At 45.3% G+C, this 26,498-nt stretch overlaps 1 protein-coding gene across 2 annotated transcripts in view; it reads right to left on the bottom strand.

Annotated features, from left to right (window-relative positions):
• CENPC (centromere protein C) overlaps nucleotides 1–26,498 on the bottom strand; it is a 1,111,772-nt gene that overhangs the window by 689,651 nt on the left and 395,623 nt on the right. For both annotated transcript variants that reach the window (XM_086961919.1, XM_086961921.1), the window contains one exon: nucleotides 940–1,916. In XM_086961919.1, the coding sequence (XP_086818045.1) occupies nucleotides 940–1,916 (977 nt within the window). The remainder of the gene's footprint in view (nucleotides 1–939; nucleotides 1,917–26,498) is intronic.

Raw genomic sequence — 26,498 nt, 5'->3', positions numbered from 1 at the left:
CAGCAAGCAAGTGCCCAAATTATCAGGGTGGTTGCGTGATATTACCAGCTGTAGGGACAAACTACAAACCTATGAGGAAGAACTGCCTACAAAAACTAGGCCTAAAGACTTTTGGTGCTACTTCACTGACTATGTGCTCACACTAGATGTAGATGAGGAGTAATGCCTCACATACTCGAATTGCTATGCAAGACCGGTGCACCCTCCGGCCCTGTATGCTCCTGGCATTCCTTGCTTCGCACTCATTATACTAGTACGCCAGTAATCTTGTAAAGGTCTCATATTTTCTGTTTTAATGTTTGTTTTTCGTTTACTGTTACACATCTACAAAATCAAAAAAACTGTGAGACCTCGAGCACTGCATTGCAAGGCCGGACCTATCGTTATTGCACTAAGAACTATTTGCATAAATCACTGACATGTTTTGCGTTTTAATTTGCAGCCGGCCCCAGGGTTGTAGGCTCTTGGCTGTGTACAACTAACGAATGTCAATAAAGGTCTTCAAAAAAAAAAAAAAAAAAAAGAATATGCATAAGAACAGATTCCATTATGAAGCCAGGGAGGAGGTCTGCATTACCTGTGTCAAGAGCTTAAGCTACCCAGGTGGCTGGCTAGCTAGCCAGCTAGGAGCAGCTCCATCACCATATCATATGGTAAACAGGCGATAGGGAATTTAATTTCAGCTCTGATACTTCTATATCAGCTTTTTACAAAAAGAGGGGGTGACTATCCCTCACTTGAGTAGTTGTGGGACCAGTTCAGCTAATAGTGGAGCACTGACAGATCTGAATACTGTCACTACAAGTAGGAAAATTAAGCTTGAAACATTTATTTACTCCTAGGAAAATGAACACAAGATTAGATTTGGAAAGAATTATAACGTATTTAGAAACATTGCACTCACAATCAGTAGAATGAAACAAAAAACGATTTTGTTACCTTTGATCTTGCCTCTGTTCTTTAAGGGTAAGTTACTTGTCAATTCAAGTTCAGCTGCATTCTTGACAGGTGGAACTTGAAGTTGATCTATTTTGGACATAGAATTTACACTTTTATTTTTTCTAAGGATATTTCTGCCAAGCATTTGACCATCGACTTGATTTATCAACTCTTGGGGTATATTTTCCTGCATCTTTCCTGGTTCTGGTTCCGCTAAAACATTTGTAGGCAGAGGTATACATGGTGAAAACTTCTCATTTGTATGTGTTTGACCCAAAGAAAGTCTCTCTTTAGTACAGCTGGCATTTTGAATATTTCGCATGTTTATCACTGCCTTTTCCAAAGCCCCAACTTTAAACGCCTTTTTGGTCTTTTTGGGAAGTGTGAATGAAATTTTAGATTTTACTTGACTTTCGTCTGTCTTCCTTTTAATCAAGGCTTGATTCTTTGAAACAGGAGAACTACTGCATTCTTCAACCTCCGTGGGAATGTTTGCTTCCATTGATACAGTCTTATGTGAGGGTTGTGCATCAGTGGCAATGACAGTCGATGAGTGGTTGTCATATGTTACACTCGACCTAACTACAGTCTGCCTGGTTTGTCGCTTTGTCACCAAAGCAATGTTTTTTTTATTTTGTTGCTGAAGTGAAGAAATGTCTTTCGCATTTGCCAAGGCTTTTACTTTTTTCGTTTCAATGGCTGACTTTTTTCTGCTAGAATACATAGGGGAGTTGTTCGGTGGTGCATCAACAATACGCAAGTCTAGCACTTCAGTATCGTTCTCCTCTAGGTTTGCACACTTTTGTCTTTCAGCAGCTTCTGTTGGTTGTTTTGTAGAGGGCTTGGCATTCTTGAATTCTCTGTCCCACGATTTAAAAATATAGCTACTTACTTCATCAATTTCAAATTCTTCTTCCATATCATATTCAGTGGTTACAGGACGTTGAAGAGAATGTTGCAGAGCGTTTTTCGAAAGCCTTTGGGTGAAAAAAGAAAAAAAGTATTGCAAACCATGAAATGAACTGTATTAGTATTACAAAAATATGTATAACTATCCATTAAAGATCTACATGTCAATCAATGAGAAAGCAGGAGTTGCCGCCTGATCACCTTTTTTGAGCAGGAAACTCCAAATTCATGCAACCTTGCTCCATCCATATTCTCCCAGTAGCAACAACATGGAATACTAACAGATTAAAAGCAGCACTGGAAGCTTAACGATCTAAAAAATAAGAGTCCAAAGGGCTTGTGCATGGATCTCTGATGAACCATTTAAACGTTGCCCTCTTCATTTCCAATAATATTCTTTGTTAATTTTTAGAAGGCTGTATTTGGAGGTAAATATACAAATATGGGGGTGAATGTAACAAAATCATGGACTGATCGGCTACATCTCTTGTCCCTGCCCCCTTGGAGTCATGACTGGTTTGATTTACACATGGGCTGGGCCTCCTAGATACCTGGAAGGTCAAATGGTCAAACACCCCACATTATTCCTTCTCTTCTGGGGGCCACCCGACCTTCTCCGAACTAGACTATGTCTGTGTCCCCTACAGGAAGTGGTTTTGGAGGAACTACCCAAGTGCATTTAGGTATAAGGATGTGGTAGCCTTTTAAAGAAGTTGAAGGTAGGAAACAGGGATACTGAACGGATCGAATTATTTAAAAATCCAGTAGTGCATGAACCTTTTCCACTTAGCTGCATATAAGGCGTGAGGAGTGGGTTTTCTGGCTTCCTATAGGATATTCTTGAATTCCTCTAGGTTGAGGTACCCAAACTCTAGGAACTTAGGTGGCATATCAGATATGGGTGTGTGAGTTGACCTTTATGCTGGGTTTGGAGGTCTGGCCTTATTAGGTACTTTTTATGATTGACTGTCATCTCGAGGAGTAGAGAGTACAAGGGGTGCCTTGCCAATGGTAGGCACAACTATGATGAGAGTCATGGAGACTTGCCTTACCTTTCTTGCCACACACAGGATGTGGAGTAGAGGTTGAAAACAGTAGGCATATATCCCTGACCAGTTAACTCATAGTATATCACCCATAAACTGAGGAGGAGGACATCTGGCAGCGAAGCTTAGGCGCTTTTGGAAATGTTGAATAGGTCTCCCAGTGTCTGCATACCTATTGAGGGTTTGGGGATGGAGTGCCTATTTGTGGACCGGTTGATGCATCCTGCTGAGCAGGTCCACAAAACTGTTCTCCAGTCCTGGAAGATCCTCCCCTAACAGGTAAATCTTTGAGTTGCTGAATGCCAGATATGCTGTGTTAGGTGAGAAATCTAAGGAGAGTGGGTCCCATGCTGCATCTTAATGTAGAACATGGCTGTCATGTTTGTTTCTATCATTTCCGTTGTCTGCTTTAGAACAGAGAGAAAGGCTCGGACTACTCATCTGACTGCTATAAGTTCCAGGGAGTTGATGTGGTGCCTCTGGTGAAGAGAAGCCTATGTGTTTTGAATTGTCATCTGGTGGAGGTGAGATCCCCATACAAGAAGAGATGTATAGGTGGTAATGGTAACCTGTAGAAAGGGGTCAAGGAAGGGTCTGCCGATCAACAGTGTTGATGTATTCCCAAAATAGAGAATGCATGTCCTTGGTTGTAACCAACACTAGGTCCTCCTAATGCCCTCCTGTAATCTTTTGCCCACGGCCAAGATTAGGCCAAGATTAGGCAGTCTTGTAACAGGCACAAGTTTAACCTGGCATGTGGTGCCATCAGTATGCACTAAGCCATCATCCATAACAGTTTCATTAGATGGGGGACAGTAACATCACACTGAATCTGAAAAAGAGGCAACAGTTGTTGAAATGCCATCATCATCTGTTGGCTGGAGAATGCTTTGCCTTTTTTCTGCAATGAAGACACATTACTTTTTGCTAGGAGCATCTGCACCCCTTCCTCCAGAAGATGAAGGTGGACTGGACACTGTATGTGACGGCTTGGGTGGAATGCTGGAGACAGATGCATGAGATTCAAGGTAGTACCCTTCACTGACAATGGCGAAGGTCCACCATTTTACTGCTCATGAGCCTTTCCAGAGCTCTCCCTAGCGAGAGAGACTAGGGCTGCGAGCGATTTTACTTGCTTTTATGATTTGGCACTTCTACTAATGAATTGATGTGAAAAACGGCAAAAATAGCGTTTTTATGATTTTTTAAATCGGGGGTTCTAAATTGTGATTTTAGCTGGGGAATTCAATTAGGCACACTGACACCTTCTTTCATGCTGTATTTTCCTTGCCCTGCCTCGCCCAGCCGTCTTTTGGGAACTGCTGTTTGTGGCAGTGGGCGCCATCTTAGGTAGGGCTGGGGGTGCGCTCTAGTCGCGCCGCCCTCCCACCCTCCTCACCCACTATAAAATGTGTATTCCGCCCAGACGGCGCAGCGGGCTGGCGCAGCGGGAGCGCCGGATGCGCGCCGAAGCCGCGCCTAAGCCAAGCCCGTCTGCACCCGTCCGCACCAGGACCGCACCGGGCGCAGGCCATGCTGCCCAAAAACATCCCGTCCTCAGGTATGACTCTAACGCGCTGCTCTCAATGCGCTCCACAATAGCTACCCATACCTGCAAGTGTCACCGCCCCACTGACTGTCTTTGGGGCCCTTTTTCATGCCGCTTTTGCAAATGGTCCTCCATGGGATCTTCTAGCGTAACTTCCTGCCCACTCCCCCCACCCTCACACAAGCCTATTACCTTTAATTGTGGACTCATTAATGCTAGATCCTTAGCTTGTCATGGACAAGACATCCACGACCTCATTCTTTTTCATGACCTCGATGCCCTCTTTATCACTGAATCCTGGCTAAATGATGCGTCCAACCCCGATCTGTCTACCGCTCTCCCTCCTGATTTTACCATTCACAGGCGGGATAGACCCGGTGGCAGGGGAGGAGGGATAGCTATCATCGTTAAGAAATCATTTATAAGCCACACTTTCGATTTGGCCTCTCTCAAAGACTGTGAGGGCATAGGCTTCGTGGTACAAATAAACCCCTCCTCCTCCTTTACAGGAGGTCTCGTCTACCGACCCCCTGGGAATGCCACGACTTTTTTGGACTCCCTTGACGAGACTTTGGGATCACTTATGACTCACTACCCCACTTTCACCCTTCTTGGGGATTTTAACCTTCATTTGGAATCCCACACTGATCCTCACACTTCTAATTTCCGACAGTCACTTGACATTTTCGGCCTCTCACAACTGGTCACTTCCCCCACACACCGGGCCGGCCACACGCTAGACGGCATCTGCACTAATTCTGTTATTCTAACCGTTTCTCCTCCGATCCCACAAATATGGTCTGATCACTGTTTCATTCCTTTCTCCATCAAGGCAAACCCTTTATCGCCACCGAACACTAAGTGCGCCCCCACCCCCTTTTCAACCAATTGGAAAAAAATGGCTGAGCGCATCAAGTTGAACCCCCAGCCCCTTGCCCCTCCACCTAATATCGTCGGAGACGTATCCCAAGACTCTAAAAACTTCCACTCATGGATTGACAGTGTGGTTTCTGCCTATTCCAATCCAACTAATCAAAAACCAGTTCCCCGCAAAAGTAAGCCCAATGCCCCTTGGTATACCCAGGCCCTCTCCGAATGTCATCTTAAGTGCAGGATCCTAGAAAGAGAGTGGAGGAAAACGTACGATCCTACTGCTAGATCCTTATATACCCTGCAGAGGAAACAATACCTCTACAATATAAAAAAAGCCAAAAAGGAATTTTTTACCACAGCTATAGAGGAAGCTAATCAAAAACAACACACTATCTTTAATATAGTCAAATCTTTCACCCACCCCAAGGCCCTTGCACTAGAAATCCCCCCATCTCAAACCCTCTGTGACCAAATTGCCGACTTTTTCATTGAGAAAAGTAATAACATCCATAAGGATTTCCCCCCCCCAATAATCAATACACACGATGCCGAGACTACTCCATCCTCCTTGTGTAATTTCACTACAGTCTCTCTGTCACAAACACAGAAGGCCATTACGACCTGCAGATCGGGAGCCCCCACGGACTCCTGTCCTCCGATCATTCTTCACCATCTCATCGAGGCTGTTAACCCCTCTATTAATGCCATTGTCAACGAATCTCTCAATTCAGGCATTGTCCCCGCTGAATGGAAGAAGGCCATAGTCAAGCCTTTAATGAAAAAACAGAACAAATCCCCGACCGACCTATCAGACATGCGCCCAATCTCCCTTCTCCCGGCACTTGGAAAAATCACTGAGCAGTTAGTCCACGAGGAATTAAAAGTCTTTGTGGAAAGCAATCACATTCTACACCCACAGCAATCAGGTTTCCGCCCGGGCCACTCCACTGAAACCGCCTTGATTGAGCTATCGGATACCATTAAGTTCTTGCAGGATGAGGGAAAACAAGCTGTACTCATCCTGCTCGACTTAACGGCAGCATTCGACACCATCTCCCATGCCATCCTCATCAACAGAATGCGAGAGATCGGCGTGTCGGGTACTGATTTAATATGGATTACATCATTCCTATCCGATAGATCACAAACTGTTTCCTTAGGTCCTTTTCTCTACGGCGAGAGACCCACAACATCTGGAGTGCCCCAGGGGTCCATCCTCAGCCCTCTTTTTTTTAATATATATATGGCCCCCCTCCTCTCACTGATTGAATCCCACGGAACCCTTGTAACTTCCTATGCTGACGACACTCAGCTTGTCGTCACCATAGATAAAAAGCACCCCGACGAGGCCCTCAGATTCCAGAATTGCCTCTCCCAAGTCTTTTCTTGGCTTAACCATAATCACCTTAAGTGCAATAGCGCCAAAACTGAAATAATACCTTTGGGCAAAGACATTCTTTTTTCCCCAAAAGATTGGTGGCCCCAAAACTCTGAAGCACCGCCTAGTGCGGTCTCCTCGGCCCGCAATCTCGGTGTCCAATTCGACTCGTCCCTCAGTTTTGACGATCATGTGCGCATTACTGCTGGGTGCTGCTTCAGCCTCATCAGACAACTGAAGACATTTTTTGACTTCCTTCCTATTTCAGCCAGGAAATCAGTCGCGGTGGCCTTGATCCTATCCCGGCTGGATTATTGTAATGGCCTCTTGGCAGGAATAAAAAAGTCTTCCCTTAAGAAACTGCAGAGCGTCCAACACGCAGCAGCCAGGCTTGTACTTAAACTTCCAAGAAGGTCCTCGGCCTCTGCAGCCCTCAACACTCTCCACTGGTTGCCCCTCCACAAAAGAATTCTTTTCAAGCTTCTTGTCACGGTCTTCAAAGCCACCAGGAACACTGGCCCTACCTATCTGACCAAGCGCTTTCCGCGCTATATTCCATCTCGCTTCCTGAGGTCATCAGGAGCCAATTTGGTTTCTGTCCCTCGAATAAAGCTAAAAACGAGAGGGGGTAAAACCTTCTCATTCTTGGCGGCTAGGGCATGGAACGGTCTCCCTCTCGACCTCAGACACGCTCCCACTGAAAGCCTTTTCAGGAAACTCTTGAAGACCTGGATTTTCTCTCGGTCTAATTCATCGGTCCTCGCAGCCATTTGATCTACGCCTCGCTATGCGAGTCTCTCTGTTCTGCTCAGCGCCAAGATGCTCCTCCCGGAGCGATAGTTGCGCTATATAAATTTCAATAAATATCAAATATCAAATACGACTGATCAAAGGCTGGCAGTGCTATGTGGGGCATTGGAATCTTTCCGATTGGCTGTTGCTTCTAGTAGGTCAGTGGAAAAGTCAGTTGCAAGGTAGGCTACCCTCCACTTTGTAAATTAAGAGAGGTGGAAATAACTGTAGTTAGGGTGGCAGCAACTGGTACAAGCCACCCCCTACTCGATGACTCCCCTCACCACCCCCTAACGTCAGGGATTTGATTGGATGCACTCAATGATGTAGACTGTTGGGGGAGGAAGGTGGAACAGAGGGTCAGTCAACAAACAACTGAATGTAATCTGTGAGGGGGAGGAGAGTAAGGAATATATGTTTGTGGTGGAGGCCTGATCCATGTGTGACAGGAGGTGCAAACTGCATTGACTTGAGCTGTCATATTGAGCTTGTAGTCCAGGATGATCCCTAGATTTCTTGCATAGTCTGTGGTGCTGGTTCTAGATCCGCCATCAACCAGGTGAAGTCCCGAGGGGAGGTTTTGTTGCCGAAGATCAGTACATCACTCTTGACAGAGCTGAGCTGCAGGCAGTTGTTGCATAATCCAGTCTGCTATCATGGCCATGTAGTTGGAGAAGTTGGTTCTGGCGTGGTTTGTCAGTTAGGGAGAGGATGAGTTGGGTGTCAGAGTAGGAAATGACTATGTCTTGTGAATGGATGAGGTTTGTGAACGGTGTCAAATATATGTTAAACTGAGTGGGGCTGAGGGACGATGCCTATGGGTCTCTGCATATCAAATTCTTAGTCTCTTATGTGAAGGGTGGAAGCCTGACTCCTGGGCTTCATCCCGTCGTGAAAGGAACAGATTCATTTGAGAATGGATCCTTATATCTTAATCTCGTGGAGTCTTCTGATGTAGTTGTTATGAGAGACCATGTCGAAGGCCGCCGAGATTTCAAACTGGATGAAAGCCGCTGTTTCTCGTTGGTCCAGGAGGATTGAAAGGTCATTGGTGGCCACAATGGGTGATGTTTTGGTGTTGTGGTCCGTTCGGAATCCTGATTGAGTGTTGTCCAGAAGACGGTGAAGTTCAAGGTGGGGTGTGAGTTGCTTGTTGATGGCCTTTTCAGTCACTGAGGTTGGATGGGGAAACAGGGAGTTGGGTCACAAGTTGCTCAGTTGATTTTGAACGGCTGTGGGTTTCTTGAGGAGGTTATTGATTTCTGCAAGCTTCCATTCATCCGAGAAAGTAGGGAGCGTGATGAAGCTGATGTGGGTCAGAGTGGTGCTGTTCCCAGGCTGAAGATTTGATGGGGGCATGGGTTCTGCAGTTGCCACAGATGTTTGATATTTTGCTGAGGAAGAAGTTGGATAGTTGTCACAGGGTTGTTGGCGGGCATCCATGTTGGCGACAGTGGCTGAGGGCTAGGTAAAATCCTTAATGCTCAAGAAGATCTCCCTGCAGGTGTTGGAGCTTTCTTCAAAGCAAGTCACTGGTGTTTTTTATTGGCATCTAATTTGCTGATGATGGTCACTGAGGGCAGCCTTGTACGTAATTCTGACGTTGGTGTTGTAGCTGGTTTTCTATTTTCTTTGTAGCTGTTAACAGTGTCATTTGGTGTCTCAGAGATTTCCTGCGTCCCAGCTGGCCTGCTTGTATGATCTACTGTGCTTGTTGGGTTTGATGAGTGCAAGGGTGTCCATGCAATCTTGATCTAGTTGTTCAAGTCCATGTCGAGGTTGTCTGTGGGGCCACTTTGATCCATGCTGAGGGCGTTAAGCCAACCTGCTTCTCTGATATTGCCCCAGCTGCGGCTTGGAATGCTGAACCTGGTAGAGGTGTTGAATTGAGGTGTATTGATTTAGAAGTGGATGATGGAGTGGTCAGTCTATGTAAGTGGTGTGCTGGAATTGTATTTGCTGTTTCTGTAGCTGATTATGGTGAAGATGGGGGTCCAGGGTGTGTCCTGCGATGTGCATTGGTTCTGGGACGAGCAGGATGAGTCTGATGTTTCTCAAGCTTTAGAGGAGTGCTGTAGAGTAGCAGTCCTTTTTGTCTTCCAGTTGAAAGTTGTGGTCACAAAGGAGAATTTAGACTCCAGAGTCAATGGTAAGCCTGGGCGTAAAACTCCGCTCCGTTCACAGAGTTTGCAGAATTCGGCAACTCCGCGTTCTACGAAGAATTCAGAGTTACCGTTAAACTCTGCACTAAGTTGTTTTTTTCGTCCGCGCGCTCAAAGTTCAGTTTTTTGCACGTGGGAGCGACTTGCTGGGCGCTCGTGATCGCCTATGAGATTTTCAGAGCCTTTCACAAGCACCACAAGATTTGCTAGCCAGCCGCATACTCCAGTGAGATTTTGCATTCACCCACATAAGTCATTCGCGAGCGAGCCAGAGACTTCGGGTGGATGTTTTCGGCTATCCCGAAAGCGCAGGTTCCACAGCGGCTGCCATCTGGGGAAGATTCTCTCCTCGAGTAGCACCAAAATCATTACTAACAGATGATTTGGAGTTAGAAACCTCCTCGAATTGACATTTGGCGGTGTTTTTTTTGCGCAAGGAGTTTTTTTTTGCTTTACTTTTTTTTTCAACTGGAAGGACGTGCCCTAGAGAGTCTCCAACTTTCAGTTCCTATCCAGCAGGCTCCTCTCAGTGCTTTGCCCATCTCTGGTCAATTTTCATTTGGAAATGGAGCTGGGAAGATCACCCTTTGTGTCTGCTGCATTTACACCATTGGATTTAAGGACTTTGTATTTGAGATTTCACAAGTAAGTTGAAAACCTGGGGTTTGTTTGATTGGGGCCATGCACCTGGATTTATTTGTACTTTTAATTGGTTTTAAAAATATATTGTGGTGGGTGGCCTGTTGTTTTAGTAGGAGCCGAGTGACTTCTTTGCATTTCATTTGACTTCTTTTGGAATGGAAAAATGTTTCACAGATTACTACATTTTCTACATGTTTTTTAATACATTTGAAAATTTGATTGAATTCTATGTGATTTAGTCTGCCAATTGGACTTCCAGCCAGCAGGCCCAGTGCTAGTCATGAGTGCACAAAACGAAATGGTTACTTACCAGTAGGAGTCGTTTTGCAGCTTGAAGAATTTTCTGGATTCACATGCTGTGCATCATTCCGCCATCTAGTGTTTGGCTTCGGAATGGTCTTTGGTTTTGTTTGGTCGTATTCGACCATCATTTGGTGCCTGGTACGTCCCCTGTGTGGCTTCAGACAGTATCCTGGAGGTCGACGACGTGGTAGTCATCTTCAGATTCTTTTTTCTGTTTTTCTTATGTTTTGTAATCCTTAAGATGGTTTTGAAAAATTACTGATGTGGTCCTTTACTTCCCCACTTGTTTGATTTCCTTATAGGGGAGGCTGGGTGGGTCGCATATGAATCCTGAAAATTCTTCAATCTGCAAAACTACTCCAACTGGTAAGTAACCATTTTGTTTTGCAGCGTGAATCCTTTTCTGGATTCAGATGCTGGGCATCAGATTGTGTAGCGGTTTCCCCCGTGTTTGGGAGACTGTGGTGAAATGAAGACCTCGCAAACAGGTGTTGAAGCACCCTCTGTCCAATTTGAGCTTCCTTATTCATTTGTATGTCCACACAATAATTCTTCGTAAAGGTGTGTGGTGATGCCCATGTGGCTGCGGCGCAAATAGAATCAATGGGTACAATGGCCATAAATGCCAGCATTGTTCCTTACTTTCTAGTGGGGTGAGCTGTTGGTTGCATTTTTAGTTCCTTTTTAGGTCTCGCTTAAGGCATTGCTTTAGCAATGCTTGTGTGCGAGATCTTATGTAGGGGCTTTAAAAAATGCTTCTAACGTGTTTTCTAGGCGGATAGCCAACAGTGCATATGTGCGAGCGGGTGCACATAGCACACCATTTGTCAGCTTGTGACAGGCTTCAAAGGAATCCACTCCCCCGCCACGCAATGCCAAGAGCTTGTTGGCATTGCCATAACATAATTGCATAGCTTGTACTATCAATCTTGCAATACTTGCTTTTGTGAAAGCTGATCCTGTGTTGGTATGTGCATAAGCAACAAACAATTGCTTTGTTTTCCTGATTTGTTCTGTTTTTCGCAAATAATACAGTAAAGCCCTCCTTACATCCAGGGTATGGAGGCTTCTCTCTGCTTTAGTTTTCGGGTTCTGGAAGAAAACTGGCAGGAGAATGTTTAGATTTAAGTGATTGTTAGATACCACTTTTGGCAAAAATTGTGGGTTAGTCTTTAAGTTTACTTTATCCTTGTGGATTTGCAAGTAGGGTTCTTGCATCGTTAATGCTTGCAATTCACGTACTCCTCGTAGTGATGTTATAGCAATGAGAAAGGCTGTCTTTCGAGTAATATGGTTGAGGTCCGGCTGCATGCATGGGCTCCAAGAGTACCATGTTTGCCTTGGCCAATGAGAAGCAATGAGAATCATATTTGTTCCTGGCTCCTTTGCTTTTTGTAGCACTTTTTGCATCGGGGGTATTGGTGGAAAAGCGTAAACAAATGTCGGGGACCAATTTAGTGAAAGCGCATTTCACTTTGACAGGTGGTGTGGAAACCTCACGGCAAAGCATTGGCATTTCTTGTTCTGCATTGTTGCAAACAGCCCCAACACTGGCGTCCCCCAGATGTTGAATAGATACTGTACAGTTGTCTGTTTCAACTCCCATTCGGGGGAGCTGCTGTTTTGTCTGCTCATTTGGTCTGCTGTGATGTTGTCTACCCATGGTAGATGTACTGTCTGTAAATAGATCTTTTGGGGTATCGCTCAATGCCAGATTTCCTATTCAAGTTTCCTCAGGGGAAAGGACCTTGTTCCACCCTGTTTGCTCAGGTAGAACATTGTAGTTGTATTGTCTGTTTGTATTAAGACGTTTTGCCCTGAAAATGTTTCTGCAATACCTTGAGTGCCAGATAAACTGTTTTCATCTCCAAAAAATTGATGTGCTTCGACAAGTCCTGTTCGCTCCACTGTCCATGAACTTTCAGTTGGTTGAGATGTGCCCCCAACCATGGAGGGATGCATCCGTGGTGACTGTCACAGAGGGAGTTGGGTCCCTTAAATGTCTCACCTGTGCTATGTTGTTGGATGCCCACTATTGTATGTCTGCTTGCACACCTTGTGTACCAACCACTAGATCCTCCCAACTTCCTGTGGCTTGTGACCAGCTGTTGAGCCATTCTTGAAATGGATGCATGTGTAGGTGAGCGTGAGGGATAAGTAGGATACATGATGCCATCATGCCGATTAGATTTAATTACTTTCCTCACTGTCAGAAACTGTTCCCTCTGGTAGAGGGCTGTTTCATGATGGATAGCTTGTATCCTGGCCTGTGTGGGATAAGCCTTGGTATTTGCTGTGTTCAGTCTTGCTCTCAGGAAGGTTTTTTCTCTTTCTGGTGTTGTAGAAGATTTCTTGTGGTTTAACGCGAAACCCAGGATTTGAAGCATTGTAATTGTTTTTTTAACATGATTGTGATGTGTTTGTTTTTTGCGTCCCCTTATTAGCCAGTCGTCTAAGTATGGGTAGACGTGGATTTTTTTCTATTCTTTGGTGTGCCGCCACTACGGCTAGACACTTTGTGAACACCCGCGGAGCAGATTTCTTGCTGAACAGGAGTACCTTGAATTGGTAGTGTGTTCCGTTGTGCAGGAATCTTGGGTACTTTCTGTGCCTTTTGTTCATAGGGATATGTAGGTAGGCGTCCTTGAGGTCTATTGTTGCCAAGTAATCCCCCTTTTGAATCTGTGGTATTATTTCTTGAAGGGTACACATTTTGAAGTGTTGTGTTAGTATGAACTTGCTTATGAATCTTAAGTCCATGATTGGCCTTAGAGTGTGTTCCTCTTTGGGTAATAGGAAGTATGTGGAGTAGTTTCCTTTGTACCATTTTTGTGTTGGTACATGTTCAATTGCCTGTTTTAGGTATGGTTCTTTGATTTCTGCGTTTCGCAGCGTTTGTTCTGAATTGGTTAATTTTCTTGTTTTGGGTGGATTTGCAGGTGGTGTCTGTGTGAGCTCATGCAATATCCGTATTGTACCAAAATAAATATTCAATAGTCTGTTGTGATCCTTTCCCATTATCTGTGGAAAAAGAATATTCTTCCCCCCACTAATGTCATGTGTGGGTCTTTTTCAGTGATAAAGTCATTTAGAGCCATTTTCTTTTCCTTTAGAGGATTGGCCTCTTCCTCTGCCATTCCTTCTTCCTCGAAAGGGCAGCTTCTGCTGTTGTTGCCAACCTTGGTAGCTAGACTGCTGACCTATCTGTTGGGTTGGGTTCTGTCCCTGAGATTGTTGTTGCATCTGCTGTCCTTGACCAAAGCTGCCTCTACCTGTGGTTTTTCTGTTAGGGAAGCCTCCTCTTTTAAAAGAGCCTCTTTGCTGTGGGGCCCCCTTGCTGTTTCATTGTCCTTTTTAATTTGCTGAAGGGATTAATCCACTTCCTTGCCAAAATGAACTCCTCCGTTAAATGGTCTGTTGATGATTGATGTCTGAATTTCTTGTTTAAATCCAGAAATTCTGAGCCAGGCATGCCTTCTGAGGATAGTTCATGTGCACATTTGCCTGCTTGCAGTATCTGCTGCATCTAGGGTTGACTTTAGGCAGGTGTTAGCCACATTTTTCCCTTCTTGGACAATAGATCTTGCCCTCTATTTGTCCTCCTTGGAGAGTTTGTTCAGCAACTCTTCTATCTCATCCCACTTTTAGTGGCCATATCGGTTTAACAGGGCATTTGAGTTGGCAATGCGCCACAGTGTTGCAGGTTCATTTTCCATCCTTCTCACCACCATACCCATCCTCTTACTTTCTTTCTCTGGTGGAGGCCCAGTGTTGGAGACTGCATTTGCTCTCCTCCTGGCTGTGGTGACAATGATGGAGTCAGGCATAGTACTTCCCTGTTTATATTTTGGGTCCTTTGAAGAGGGCTTATATTTTTTCTCCACTCTGGGATTTACTCCTTTGTTTGATGCTGGTACTTTAAAGGCTTCTTTGCCTTGATCCAGGATACTGGGCAACGTAGGTAGATATTGTGTCCCCTTTGTTGCAGGTGCCAGGGTTTCCAGAAGAAAACATGTGTCCCCTTTTTATTGCCCTAAGGGAACACCAAATTGGTTTGCTGCCCTTTTTACAATGTCATTATAGAAAGCAATGTCATCTGGGGTGATGCTTTCAAAGGGTAGCAGCAGATTTCTTCCTCTGGACTCTTGATGTCGAGGTTGTTCCATGTATCCTCGAAGGTCTCAGAGTTTTCTTCTTCCTACAGTACGTCGCTGTATTCCTCGGGATCTTAGCCTTGAGGTTTCGGTGTTGGCAGAGATTCGAAGATACCTTTTTCCTCCTCCTCAGCGTTTTCAGCCTCTTCGGCATCGATGTTCTCGGTTTCAGCCACCTGTGTCCTAAGGATTTGAAAATCCTTCAGTGAGACGAATTCCTTTTTCTTTTGTATGAGCGTAGCCATCTACCCCTCAAGTCTTCTCCTTTCGACCCGAGGGCCCTGTCGGCGTCGGAAGCCGGGGGCTTTCTTTTCTTCCCGATGTTGACGTGAGTTTTCGGCAGTGTTGAGACCTTACAGCACATACAGCAACTTCAGAAACAAGTCAATACCCTATTAGACCATGTGGAAGACGCGGAAGGAAGGACACGGCGGAACAACGTCTGCGTCATTGGGCTGCCAGAAAGAAGCGAAGGGACGGACCCAGCTACATACATGGAGCAATGGTTCCGTGACCATGTTACCTCTGAGGGCCTCTTTGCTCAATACTGTGTGGAAAGGGCACATAGAATACCTACTGGTCGGCCCAAAACAGGTGCTCCACCGCGCCTCTCATTGTCCGACTTTTGAACTATAGGGACAGAGACGCACTGTTGCAGAAAGCGTTGATATTGGACCGGATAAACTTCGAGAACAGCAGAGTATCCCTGTATCCAGACTACACGATTATGGTGCAGAGTCAGCGCTCCTCCTTCTTGGCCGTTAAAAGACAGCTGAGGGACCGGAACCTAAAATATGCACTACTCTTCCCGGCCCGACTAAACATTATCTATGAGCACAAGAAACACTTCTTCGAAAGCCCGGAGGACGCTGAAGAATGGCTAGAGGTAATGGATCCTAAAGAGACCGGGGACAACGCCTCCCAAAGTACACAACGCAGCTCTGGTAGAATGGAACACAATGGCGTCCGCCGAAGCAGACAGATACGCAGAAACTCTCGGAGACCTAATCCGACGACACACCAGCAGCAAGAGAGCAAGGATCAGGCACTTATTGCAGCCACTACTTTATGACAGACCACGCTCATAGAGGATTCAGTATCCTCGGAAGAAGAATTAAAAAAGTAGGGCTCGGAAGGCAGTGTGGCCCTGTTTCCCACCATGACCCCTCAGATGGACTGTTTGGCTGACTATCATCAAGCGATGCTGCCTAAGGACTGGACTGTATAGCTGATTTAATATCTTTTGTATACTGAATCTATGTTGCAGTGTTGCGGGTCTTTATTTGCTTGAGCCCGGGGTTCTGTGAGGACGGAACTCGAGTGTACAATGAAGCGAGGACTAAGCACAGAGTGAAGAGTTGACAATGTTCCCCAGTTCGCGAATTCTGTGGTAACACAAGGCATTGTTTGGTTTGCCATTTTCTGTTGTATGGTCCGGTATAGTTGTTTGACTGGACCGAGTATTGGGTATTTTTGGGTGGGAAGCAGCCCTTTTAGGTCTCGCCTAAGCCAACCCGTAGGGATGGTGGGTGAGATTATAGTAAGGCTTTCAAAAAGTCTACCCAAACTGCGGATTACTTACAGTGCATGTGAGCCAGGCACGTGCACATCGCCAGCCACATTGCACATCGCACACCCACACCATTTGTCTGAGCCTCAGCATCAGACTTCAAAGGAAGCCGCTCCACCGCCCCGCCACCCAATGCAGCTCCCCACCACGCAATGCCGAGAGATTGCTTTTCTCCTCATTACTGCTTCTGTTTAAAAGATGCGAGTTGGCTCACTCAGGAGTGGGTTAACCTCTGAAGCATTAAAACGGATCACATCGGGTAAGTGCTTTGTCGTAGGATTATTGCATGCATGTCACTTTGGAAACGGTGGCTGACAACTGTGGCCACATTTAACATTGTAGATCTCACTGAATGAGGAAGTATGGATTGTCGAGCAGACACACTAGATATTTTCTTAAATGAAGGATCACTGGGATTTTGTCTCCGATCAAAATGCTTTTTTTGTTGTTTAATTTTCTGTTAATTATTTTCCTTTTTTGATCTGGTGCGAGTTTGTCAGAAACACTTGTCACTGTAATGATTTGCATGTTAATTTTTTCATACCGCACTAACCACCACTGAACACAGGTCTTTTATTGAGTCTTTTGTTTCATCGAGTCACCAACATGATCCATTAGCACGGGTGCTGCATGTGTAAATATAAAAATTCTGACATTCCTTTCCCCGAGGGCTAAAGTATAGCTACTTTTTGATAGGTCAAGCCTACATCTGGGCACCACCACACCCACCACCACCACCACGTCCATCACCACATCCACTTATCCACCACCTTGACCACCACCACCACATTCACCACCATCACAATGTCCATCACCACCATGTCCACCACCACCACGTCCACCACCACCACGTCCACCACCAACCACGTCCACCACCACCACGTCCACCACCACCACCACGTCCACCACCACCACGTCCTCCACCACCACCACGTCCACCACCACCACGTCCTCCACCACCACCACGTCCACCACCACCACGTCCACCACCACCACGTCCACCACCACCACGTCCACCACCACCACGTCCACCACCACCACGTCCACCACCACCACGTCCACCACCACCACGTCCACCACCACCACGTCCACCACCACCACGTCCACCACCACCACGTCCACCACCACCACGTCCACCACCACCACGTCCTCCACCACCACGTCCACCACCACCACGTCCACCACCACCACGTCCACCACCACCACGTCCACCACCATGTCCACCACCACCATGTCCACCACCACCATGTCCACCACCACCATGTCCACCACCACCATTTCCACCACCACAATGTCCACCACCACCACGTCCACCACATCCACGTCCATCACCACCATATCCAATACCACCACGTCCACTACCACAACATCCACCACCACCATGTCCACCACTACTGCATCCACCACCACCACGTCCACCACCACATCCACCACCACCACCACCTCCACCACCACCACCTCCACCACCACCACCACCACCATGTCCACCACCACCACGTCCACCACCACCAGGTCCACCATTACAACGTCCACCACCATCACGCCCACCACTACATCTACCACCACCACATACACCACCACCACCACCACGTCCAACACCACCGCGTCCACCACCACGTCCACCACCACCACCACCACTACGTCCACCACCACCACGTCCACCACTACATCCACCACCACCACATCCACCACAACATCCATCACCACCAAGTCCACCACCAAAATGTCCACCACCACCCCCACCACCACCATGTCCACCACTACTGCATCCACCACCACCAGGCCCACCACTACATCCACCACCACCACATACACCACCACTACGTCCAACACCACCACGTCCACCACCACCATGTCCACCACGTCCACCACCACATCCACCACGTCCAACACCACCACCACCACCACCACCATTGTGTATTGATTTTAGTGTGTTATGCTACCCAAGCCTTAATGTAAGATGATCTTGCATATGCATATTTCTTTTTTGTTCTATAATCTTGCAGTCTTTCAATAGAATAGTCTTGCTATTAATAGAAGGTATGGGATGTTGAGGTGCAGTATGATTGGTGATGGTGCACACATGTGCTTCAGGGTGGAAACTGCAGGATTAAATGTATAATGTTATTTGGGTTAGGTGAATTATGACTTTGGCCTATTGGCTTGGACGTGGTCTTATGTCATTCTGTTTTCTAAGTCTGAATCTATTAGTTTAGCTGCTTCAGTTGTAGGGATTCTTGGACTGTCAATTTATAATGTTAGGGCTAGTAGTAGACTGGTTTGTCTTATGGTTAAATCTGTTAACCACACCTTGATCACTTTATCTGATTTTCTGCTTGATATGCGTGGTGCTTGACAAGCTATTTTGCAGGATGGGGTTGTTATTGATTTCTTGCTGTTGAAACAGGACCATGTCTGTTCTGATCTTGATGGATTATGTTGCTTTTATTTGTCTGACAACTCTAAATCCATCCAGTTTCATATTACTGATTTGCATAATTGTCATCTGAAGTTCAACAGACCCTTGATAAAGGATGGTGAGATTAGCTCCTTGGGTGGTTAACTGATGCTTTGTTTTATCTTGGGTGGTATACCTTTTAGTCATCTGTTTTTAGTTGCATTATGTTGTTGCATTCAATGTGTGCCTAGCCTTTTAAATTATCCATGAAGGACCATGTGAACCATACTGTCGGGACCTGTTTTGGAATCATGCGAAGCCTCCGCAGAGCTTTCAAATGGATACCAAAAGAAGCTCGCAAAGTTCTAGTGCAGGGCCTCATAATAAATAGGTTAGACTATTGTAATTCCATCCTGCTTGCCATAAATGAGTGCCATATAAAGAGGCTACAAGTTGTTCAAAACACTGCTGCCCGTCTGATTCTTGGACTCCCAAAACGATCCCCTTCCTCTCCAAGCCTAAAGAACCTACACTGGCTCACAATAAAAAAAGAGTCATTTTTAAAATCATGTGTCTAGTTCATAAACATATGCATGACACTGGACCCAAATACTGGAACCAAAAATTGACCTGGTACCAGCCCGGACGAGAACTGAGATCCAGCTCCAAGCTTCTACTCACTCCATCTAGAGTACAAACAGTCAGAAATGGGGGACGTGCTTTTCCCATATGGCACCCCTCCTATGGAACAAACTTCCTCTGAACATCCGTGCAACGACCGAGCACATGAGGTTCCGAAAATTGCTGAAAACATGGCTTTTCAGCTAGGTCTTGCCTTTTTTAGGATCTCTCCTCTTTTTCTCTGGGATTGTCCGCATGCGCCATGAGACTCCCTCACGGGATGTGATATGTTCTGCGCAATACAAATTTCCAGACTAGACTAGACTAGACTAGTATGTTTTGCCCTTGAACTGATTTTGTCCATTCTATCAGTTATGTGTCTTATTATTTCAGTAATAGTTTGCATATTGTTTGATGTTTATATAGGTTTGATGGTGTTGGATGATGGTCATGGGTGGAATGTAGTGACAGATTTTTTTTTTTTAAATAATCGATTCGATTATGACCGTAGCCCACCACCATCTCAGGCTTATTTAGCGTATTGTAGCCTAATATAGTGATATGTTGGCCTGTTTCTGACTTTGTCTTGCTTAACAGCAATGCTGACTATTGCCTTTGACATGCTTTCATGTCATCTTGCTTTGCAATTTATACTGTCACATAACATGGTGATGTGTAGGCCTGCCACAATACAAAGTTTGGTTTGATTAGGTCTCTTTTTGTTCTGACTTTATCTTGCTTAATGGCAGGGCTTGCCTATTGGCTTTGGCATGATGTTATGCCTTCTTGCATACTAATTTTGCTCTTTTGCGGGAATAGAGGCCTATGCTTGAGCAACTCCATCTTCTGAGCCTTTCTAGGTGAGAGGTTATGTTTTACTTTCCACTTGTTGTTCACCCTTCTTAAACTGGAGAGGACCGGTTCTTGTCAGAGGAATGTGCTCACTCTATTCCGAAGTCATAACAGACTCCTGGCCAGTCGAAGCTGTGGCCTTGGTACGGAGTGGTACTGAATCTGATGGGAAAGGAGGTGAGGCTTGCTAGAAGCTTCGACCGAAGTTTCCACTTTGTACTAAAGGAGGTGTCTGAGCTCTGAGCAGGGTTAGATCGATCTCTGGTAGTCTATCACAGGTGGTGATCCGTCACGTTGCAGACGTGCAGCTGTGACCGTGAAGCAGGAGATCCTGATTAGGCTGGAGAGACGGGCCCCCTCCAGCGAAGTGGAAGCAAGATGTGTAGAAACTTGGTGAGGTGTTCTACTAATTCTTATATTCTAGCTGTCTTTGCCTAACTATCCCTTTTATTTTCAGGTTCTGTACATTTATATACATATAAGTTTTATGTGTCTTACTAATTGCATTTAGCAATTGCTTAGGTGTTATTGTGAAGAAAGCCTATTGTGACATATTAGTTATTTCTTTTGTCATTCTATCATTGTGTAATAAAGAAACTCAAGAGCATATAATTATTTGTCTGTGTTCCTTGGGATGGGAGGTCAGGACCTTTCTGATCCAAGTGCTGTCGCACCGGAAGGATGGCAAGTTTCCCTTCCTGCAGGTCATTGTAGAAGGAGAGTTGTTCCGCTCCCATCTAAGGGAAGTATAAATTCTAGTTATTCCACCCCAGGCATTGTAAGGAGGAGTGGGCGTTGCTGCTATTCCGAATCCTCTCGTATGGGGAGGTGTGCGAAGCCTTGCTGTGACAGGTATGTGATTTCCGAATCCTCTCGGAGGTGGAGAGGTGTGCGTTGTGATTTCCGAATCCTCTTGCATGGGGAGGTGTGCGAAGCCCTGCTGTGACAGGTATGGGATTTCCGAATCCTCTTGGAGGTGGAGAGGTGTGCGTTGTGACTTTATTTGCGAGCTCCTCTGCAATGGCCAAATATCTTTAGTTTGTTGCTAGTATTATTCCTTTCTTAGGTAAGTATTGTGAAGTGTGGTGTCTTTCTGTGTCCTGAGAAAGGATGTGGTAAGTAATGCCCTGGTGATTGGCAGAAATAACAGAATTATCAGGTCATTACACCCTCACTCTATCTATCACCCTCACTCTATTTATCTATCTATCACCCTCACTCTATCTATCTATCTATCTATCTATCTATCTATCTATCTATCTATCTATCGGACTCACTCTATCTATTGCCCTCACTCTATCTATCGCACTCACTCTATCTATCTATCTCTCTAGCTCCCTCATTCTATCTATGGCCCTCACTTTATCTATCGTTCTCACTCTATCGCCCTCACTCTATCGCCATCTATCTATCGCCCTCACTCTATCTATCGCCCTCACTCTATCGCCCTCACTCTATCACCCTCACTCTATCACTATCTATCTATCTATCTATCTATCTATCGCCCTCCCTCTATCTATCTATCTATCTATCTATCTATCTATCTATCTATCTATCTATCACCCTCACTCTATCGCCCTCCCTCTATCTATCTATCGCCCTCACTCTATCACTCTCACTCTATCTATCTATCTATCTATCTATCGCCCTCACTCTATCTATCTATCGCCCTCACTCTATCTATCTATCGCCCTCCCTCTATCTATCGCCCTCCCTCCATCGCCCTTCCTCTATCTATTGCCCTCACTCTATCTATTGCCCTCACTCTATCTATTGCCCTCACTCTATCTATTGCCCTCACTCTATCTATTGCCCTCACTCTATCTATTGCCCTCACTCTATCTATTGCCCTCACTCTATCTATTGCCCTCACTCTATCTATTGCCCTCACTCTATCTATTGCCCTCACTCTATCTATCGCCCTCACTCTATCTATCGCCCTCACTCTATCTATCGCCCTCACTCTATCTATCGCCCTCACTCTATCTATCGCCCTCACTCTATCTATCGCACTCACTCTATCTATCGCACTCACTCTATCTATCGCACTCACTCTATCTATCGCACTCACTCTATCTATCGCACTCACTCTATCTATCGCACTCACTCTATCTATCGCACTCACTCTATCTATCGCACTCACTCTATCTATCGCACTCACGCTATCTATCGCACTCACTCTATCTATCGCACTCACTCTATCTATCGCACCACCACAGCATCACTAAGCACCACCATAGAATCACTCAGGGGCACCACAACATCACTATGCGCTACCAAAGCATCACTAAACGCCACAGCATGACTCGTCGCCACCACAACATCACTCAGCGCCACCACAGCATCAATCTGTGCAACCATTCAACAGCAACTGGTTCAAATATGTTCTCTCAATGTTTCAAGCTTCATTACAAATGTCACAAAAAGATGTTAATATTTCACTTCTGTTCTTGGATTTTCGTCACAATAAAATACACTGAACATAATCTTAACAAAAGTTATTTAAAAAAGTTTAAGCTATTGCCATTATAAATTACAATAACTTTTATTTAAGTATTAATTATTAAAAAGCCATTGTTATTTGTAATATCAATACATCTAAGTCACGTAAATACAACACATATTGCATTACAAATGCTATAGGTGTCACATTTGCGAAAGTTATAACTATTGGCATTGTAAATGACAAAGCTATTAATTTTGCTAATTTCAAAACCAACGACTCTGAAAGACCATCAATTGTACAGAAAGGCTCAGGCAAACAAATTACGTTTTGCACTAAACCTACTGAAAATAAAATTGAATTGCCCCTCTAACTCGCACCTGTTGAAGGTAATAGCTGCCAGGTTTCTACCATCTCTAACTTACGGGTCAGAATTGTACAGGTGTAAGGACGCAAACTTCTTGAACACGCAACAGTCAGAGCTGTTCAAACATATTTTCCATATCCCGAGGTTTGTATCCCAATCGCAGATCCACCTGGAATTTGGTCTAACAAATCAGCACCAAGTCAGACAAGCGGCTATTTTAAAAACATGTTGGAAACTAAAAGCAGCTCAAGAAGACACGCTCATGGGTCTGTGTTGGAGATGAATCACCAGAGAAAATCAAAAAATGACTGGAACACAGTATGCGTGAAAGCCCTGTCAGAACTCAATCTGGAAAAGGCATAGAATACAAACCAAACCTTACCGACTTTTAAAAAAGTGACCAACGGAGCCGCAAAGCAAAGATCATGGCTATTAGATAAAGCAGCAACAGCGAACAAAAAACACGGGTGGACGGTGTTGGCCACGTATGGGAAAATGAAGCCTCAACCTTACTTAGTCAACCATATATCCACGGCCGCCCAAAAGACTCTTCTAAATCTACGGCTGGGCACTTCCACCTTAAAAGAACATACACCAGCATGGAAGCAATCATGGTCGACCACTGACTGCAGACTATGTGGACAAAAGTAAGAATCATTGTTGCACATATTGTGCATCTGTCCCTCTCTGACAAATCCAAGACGTTACTTTCTCCTTCACTCATTCCGATTTTTTAAAATTAGATAATGCCGCTCGGCTGTCATGCTAGCACTGAACAGTCAACAATTGCAGACAGCTTGTAGAGCCGCAAGATTCTGTCAAAAGTCACTGCAGCTAATACAAATTACTGAGAAACACGATACTAAAGGTCTGAAGCCGGATGCGTGAAGTGTAACGAACTGATCCACTGAACCCCCTCTCACCTCTACAAACACACCAATTACATGGATACTTGGAAAGTTTTCCTTTTAACCATTTGAGACTTTGTACTCTTTTTAAATCATGTGTTTTGTTACAATATTGTAAAGGTTTTCATTAACTAAATACAATAAAAAAAATTCAAATATTTTTCAAAACCAACACATAAATAAAAAAATTGTCATTTACAATACCAATAGCTCAAACTTTCCAAATGCGAGGCCTATTACATTGCAAATGCTTGTTATTTATTAGATATGCAACGGCTTGTCACAGCAAGGATCATGCTATGGGCTGACTATGGGCCTGAATTGCCATTTCAATGCACACACTCAGTCAGTATATATTGTAACGTGGAATGTTAGGGGATTGGGCTCGATGCAGAAACGTCCTATAATACATGCACAACTACTACGGAAGAAGGCACAAATAGTGTATTTACAAGAATCCCATATGCTGGACCAGGAGGCTATGAAGCTCTGTAATAGGTGGAGAGGGCAGGTTTTTATTACTAACTACTCTGGGTATGATTGCGGTGTCGCCATATGGATACGAAGTGGGGTACCATTTACATGTACGGAACAGCAAATTGACAAGCAGGGGCGATACATTTTTATACGTGGGTCCCTTGATGGCCAGCAAATTGTGCTGGGTAGCATATATGCACCGAATACTGAGCAGGAACGTTTTTTCACCACTCTGAATCTAGCTTTAGCAGGTAGGGAGGCCCACCCCTGGATTATAGGAGGTGACTAACACGATCATGGACATCACAATGGACAGGTCCCCCCCCCCCCCCCCTAAATGGCACAGGGGTGATTAAACAGGCAAAGGCGCTCTGCTGTTGGGCGGACGGTTGGGCCTTAAGTGATGCATAGAGAATGAGACATCTGACACAGAGGGAATACTCATTTTACTCCTCGGTGCATATGTTACACACAAGGATAGACAGGATTTATAGCTCGAACACAATTGCGATGCAGGTCACACACACTACATATCTTGCAAAGAGTTTTTCAGATCACAACCCACTGGAGTTAACGATTACGTGGGGCAGGATACCTACTCCGGTACCAACATGGAGATTATGGCCACAATTACTCGAAGACACAGTATTCCGTACCGCCATGGCTGATACCATTACACATTACTTCCCGAAAATACTCACACAGCTTTAAATGGTCTAATTGAGAGGGACGCTTTTAATGTGGTAATACGAGGAAGGGCTATTAGCGCAACAAAGTGAGATCACAGACACGGAACGGAAAATTGATAGACTAGAGCAGGAGGCTGCACACGGCAGGGGGAAGCAGGAGGCACTTCAGGAAATACATATCCAACACGTGGAGCTGTTAGAATCCCTTCTCACCATACATTACCAGAGCTATATTCAGAGATGTCACACTGAAGGGAATAAATCAGGAGTGCTTTTGGCTAAATTACTACGAGATGACCCCCCTGTCATTATGATTAGGGAAATCAACACCCCAGAGGGTGATCAAGCTTACACCCAAGATGACATTAATACAGCCTTTTGCAAATACTATGCCACACTATACAGTAAACCCACACATAGCGCGGACACGCGAATAGATGCCTTCCTACACGAGTTGCCGTGCCCACAACCAACCCCTAACCGGGCCGAAGACGGCTGTAATGCCAGAAACCGGTCCCCGGGAGCTTGTTTCCTTCCCAGTGTAAGAATTGGCTTTTGTAGTTTGGTTTGCCCTGTTCCCATCATGCACTGGGACAGGAACAGACTAATTTGCATACAGCCAGGTTCTGAAACTGGGATGGTGCAGTGAGCTAAAAAACGGTGTTGGATCTAGCCCTGATCTCTTGACTGGGTGAGAGCTTTCTGCTTAATTCAGAGACTCTGTCCCTCACCACCCCTTGTTGTAAACACAACCAACCCCAGCAGCTCTGAAAGACCTCTCAGGCCCAGTCACCAAGGCTGAAATTAAAGCAGCAATTAAAGGACTTCCCCGTAACAAAACCCTGGGGCTAGATGGGTTGCCTGCAGAATTCTATGACACCTATATGGACTCCCCACCTAGAGCTTTTGTATAATAAGGCGCTGGAAAAGGAAACACTGCCACTCACGACGGCACAAGCACTGGTGATCACGCTCCCGAAGCCAAGCAAGGACCCCACTGACATGGCGAGCTACCGTCCCCTATTGTTCTTGGCAACGGAATGCACAATTCTTAGCAAGATTTTAGCAAACATACACCGTCCCCTCCTGAATAAACTGATACACATAGACCAAACGGGTTTTCTACCAGCCCGGAGAACGTCCCTGAATACTAGGAGACTGCACTACCTCATGTCGGCCACTCCACCGCATCACACTCATGCTGGTTGCTTATCCTTAGACCTCCGCCAAGCATTTGACATGCTAAACTGGGATTACATGTTCAAGGCACTTGCAAAATTCAGATTACCGGAAGATTATGTTAAATGGCTCCGCATGCTATATCATGCACCCACTGCCCGTGTCCGTACTGGAGGCCATATCTCGGCTGAGTATCCGATATTCTGCGGGACGAGGCAGGGATGACCACTCTCGCCACTATTGTTCA

Source organism: Lissotriton vulgaris, chromosome 3_1 (genome assembly GCF_964263255.1).
Source record: "Lissotriton vulgaris chromosome 3_1, aLisVul1.2, whole genome shotgun sequence".
In the NCBI taxonomy this organism is placed as follows: domain Eukaryota; kingdom Metazoa; phylum Chordata; class Amphibia; order Caudata; family Salamandridae; genus Lissotriton; species Lissotriton vulgaris.
The sequence above is the reverse complement of the archived record's forward strand: the minus strand, read 5'-3'. Positions and strand labels throughout refer to the sequence as shown.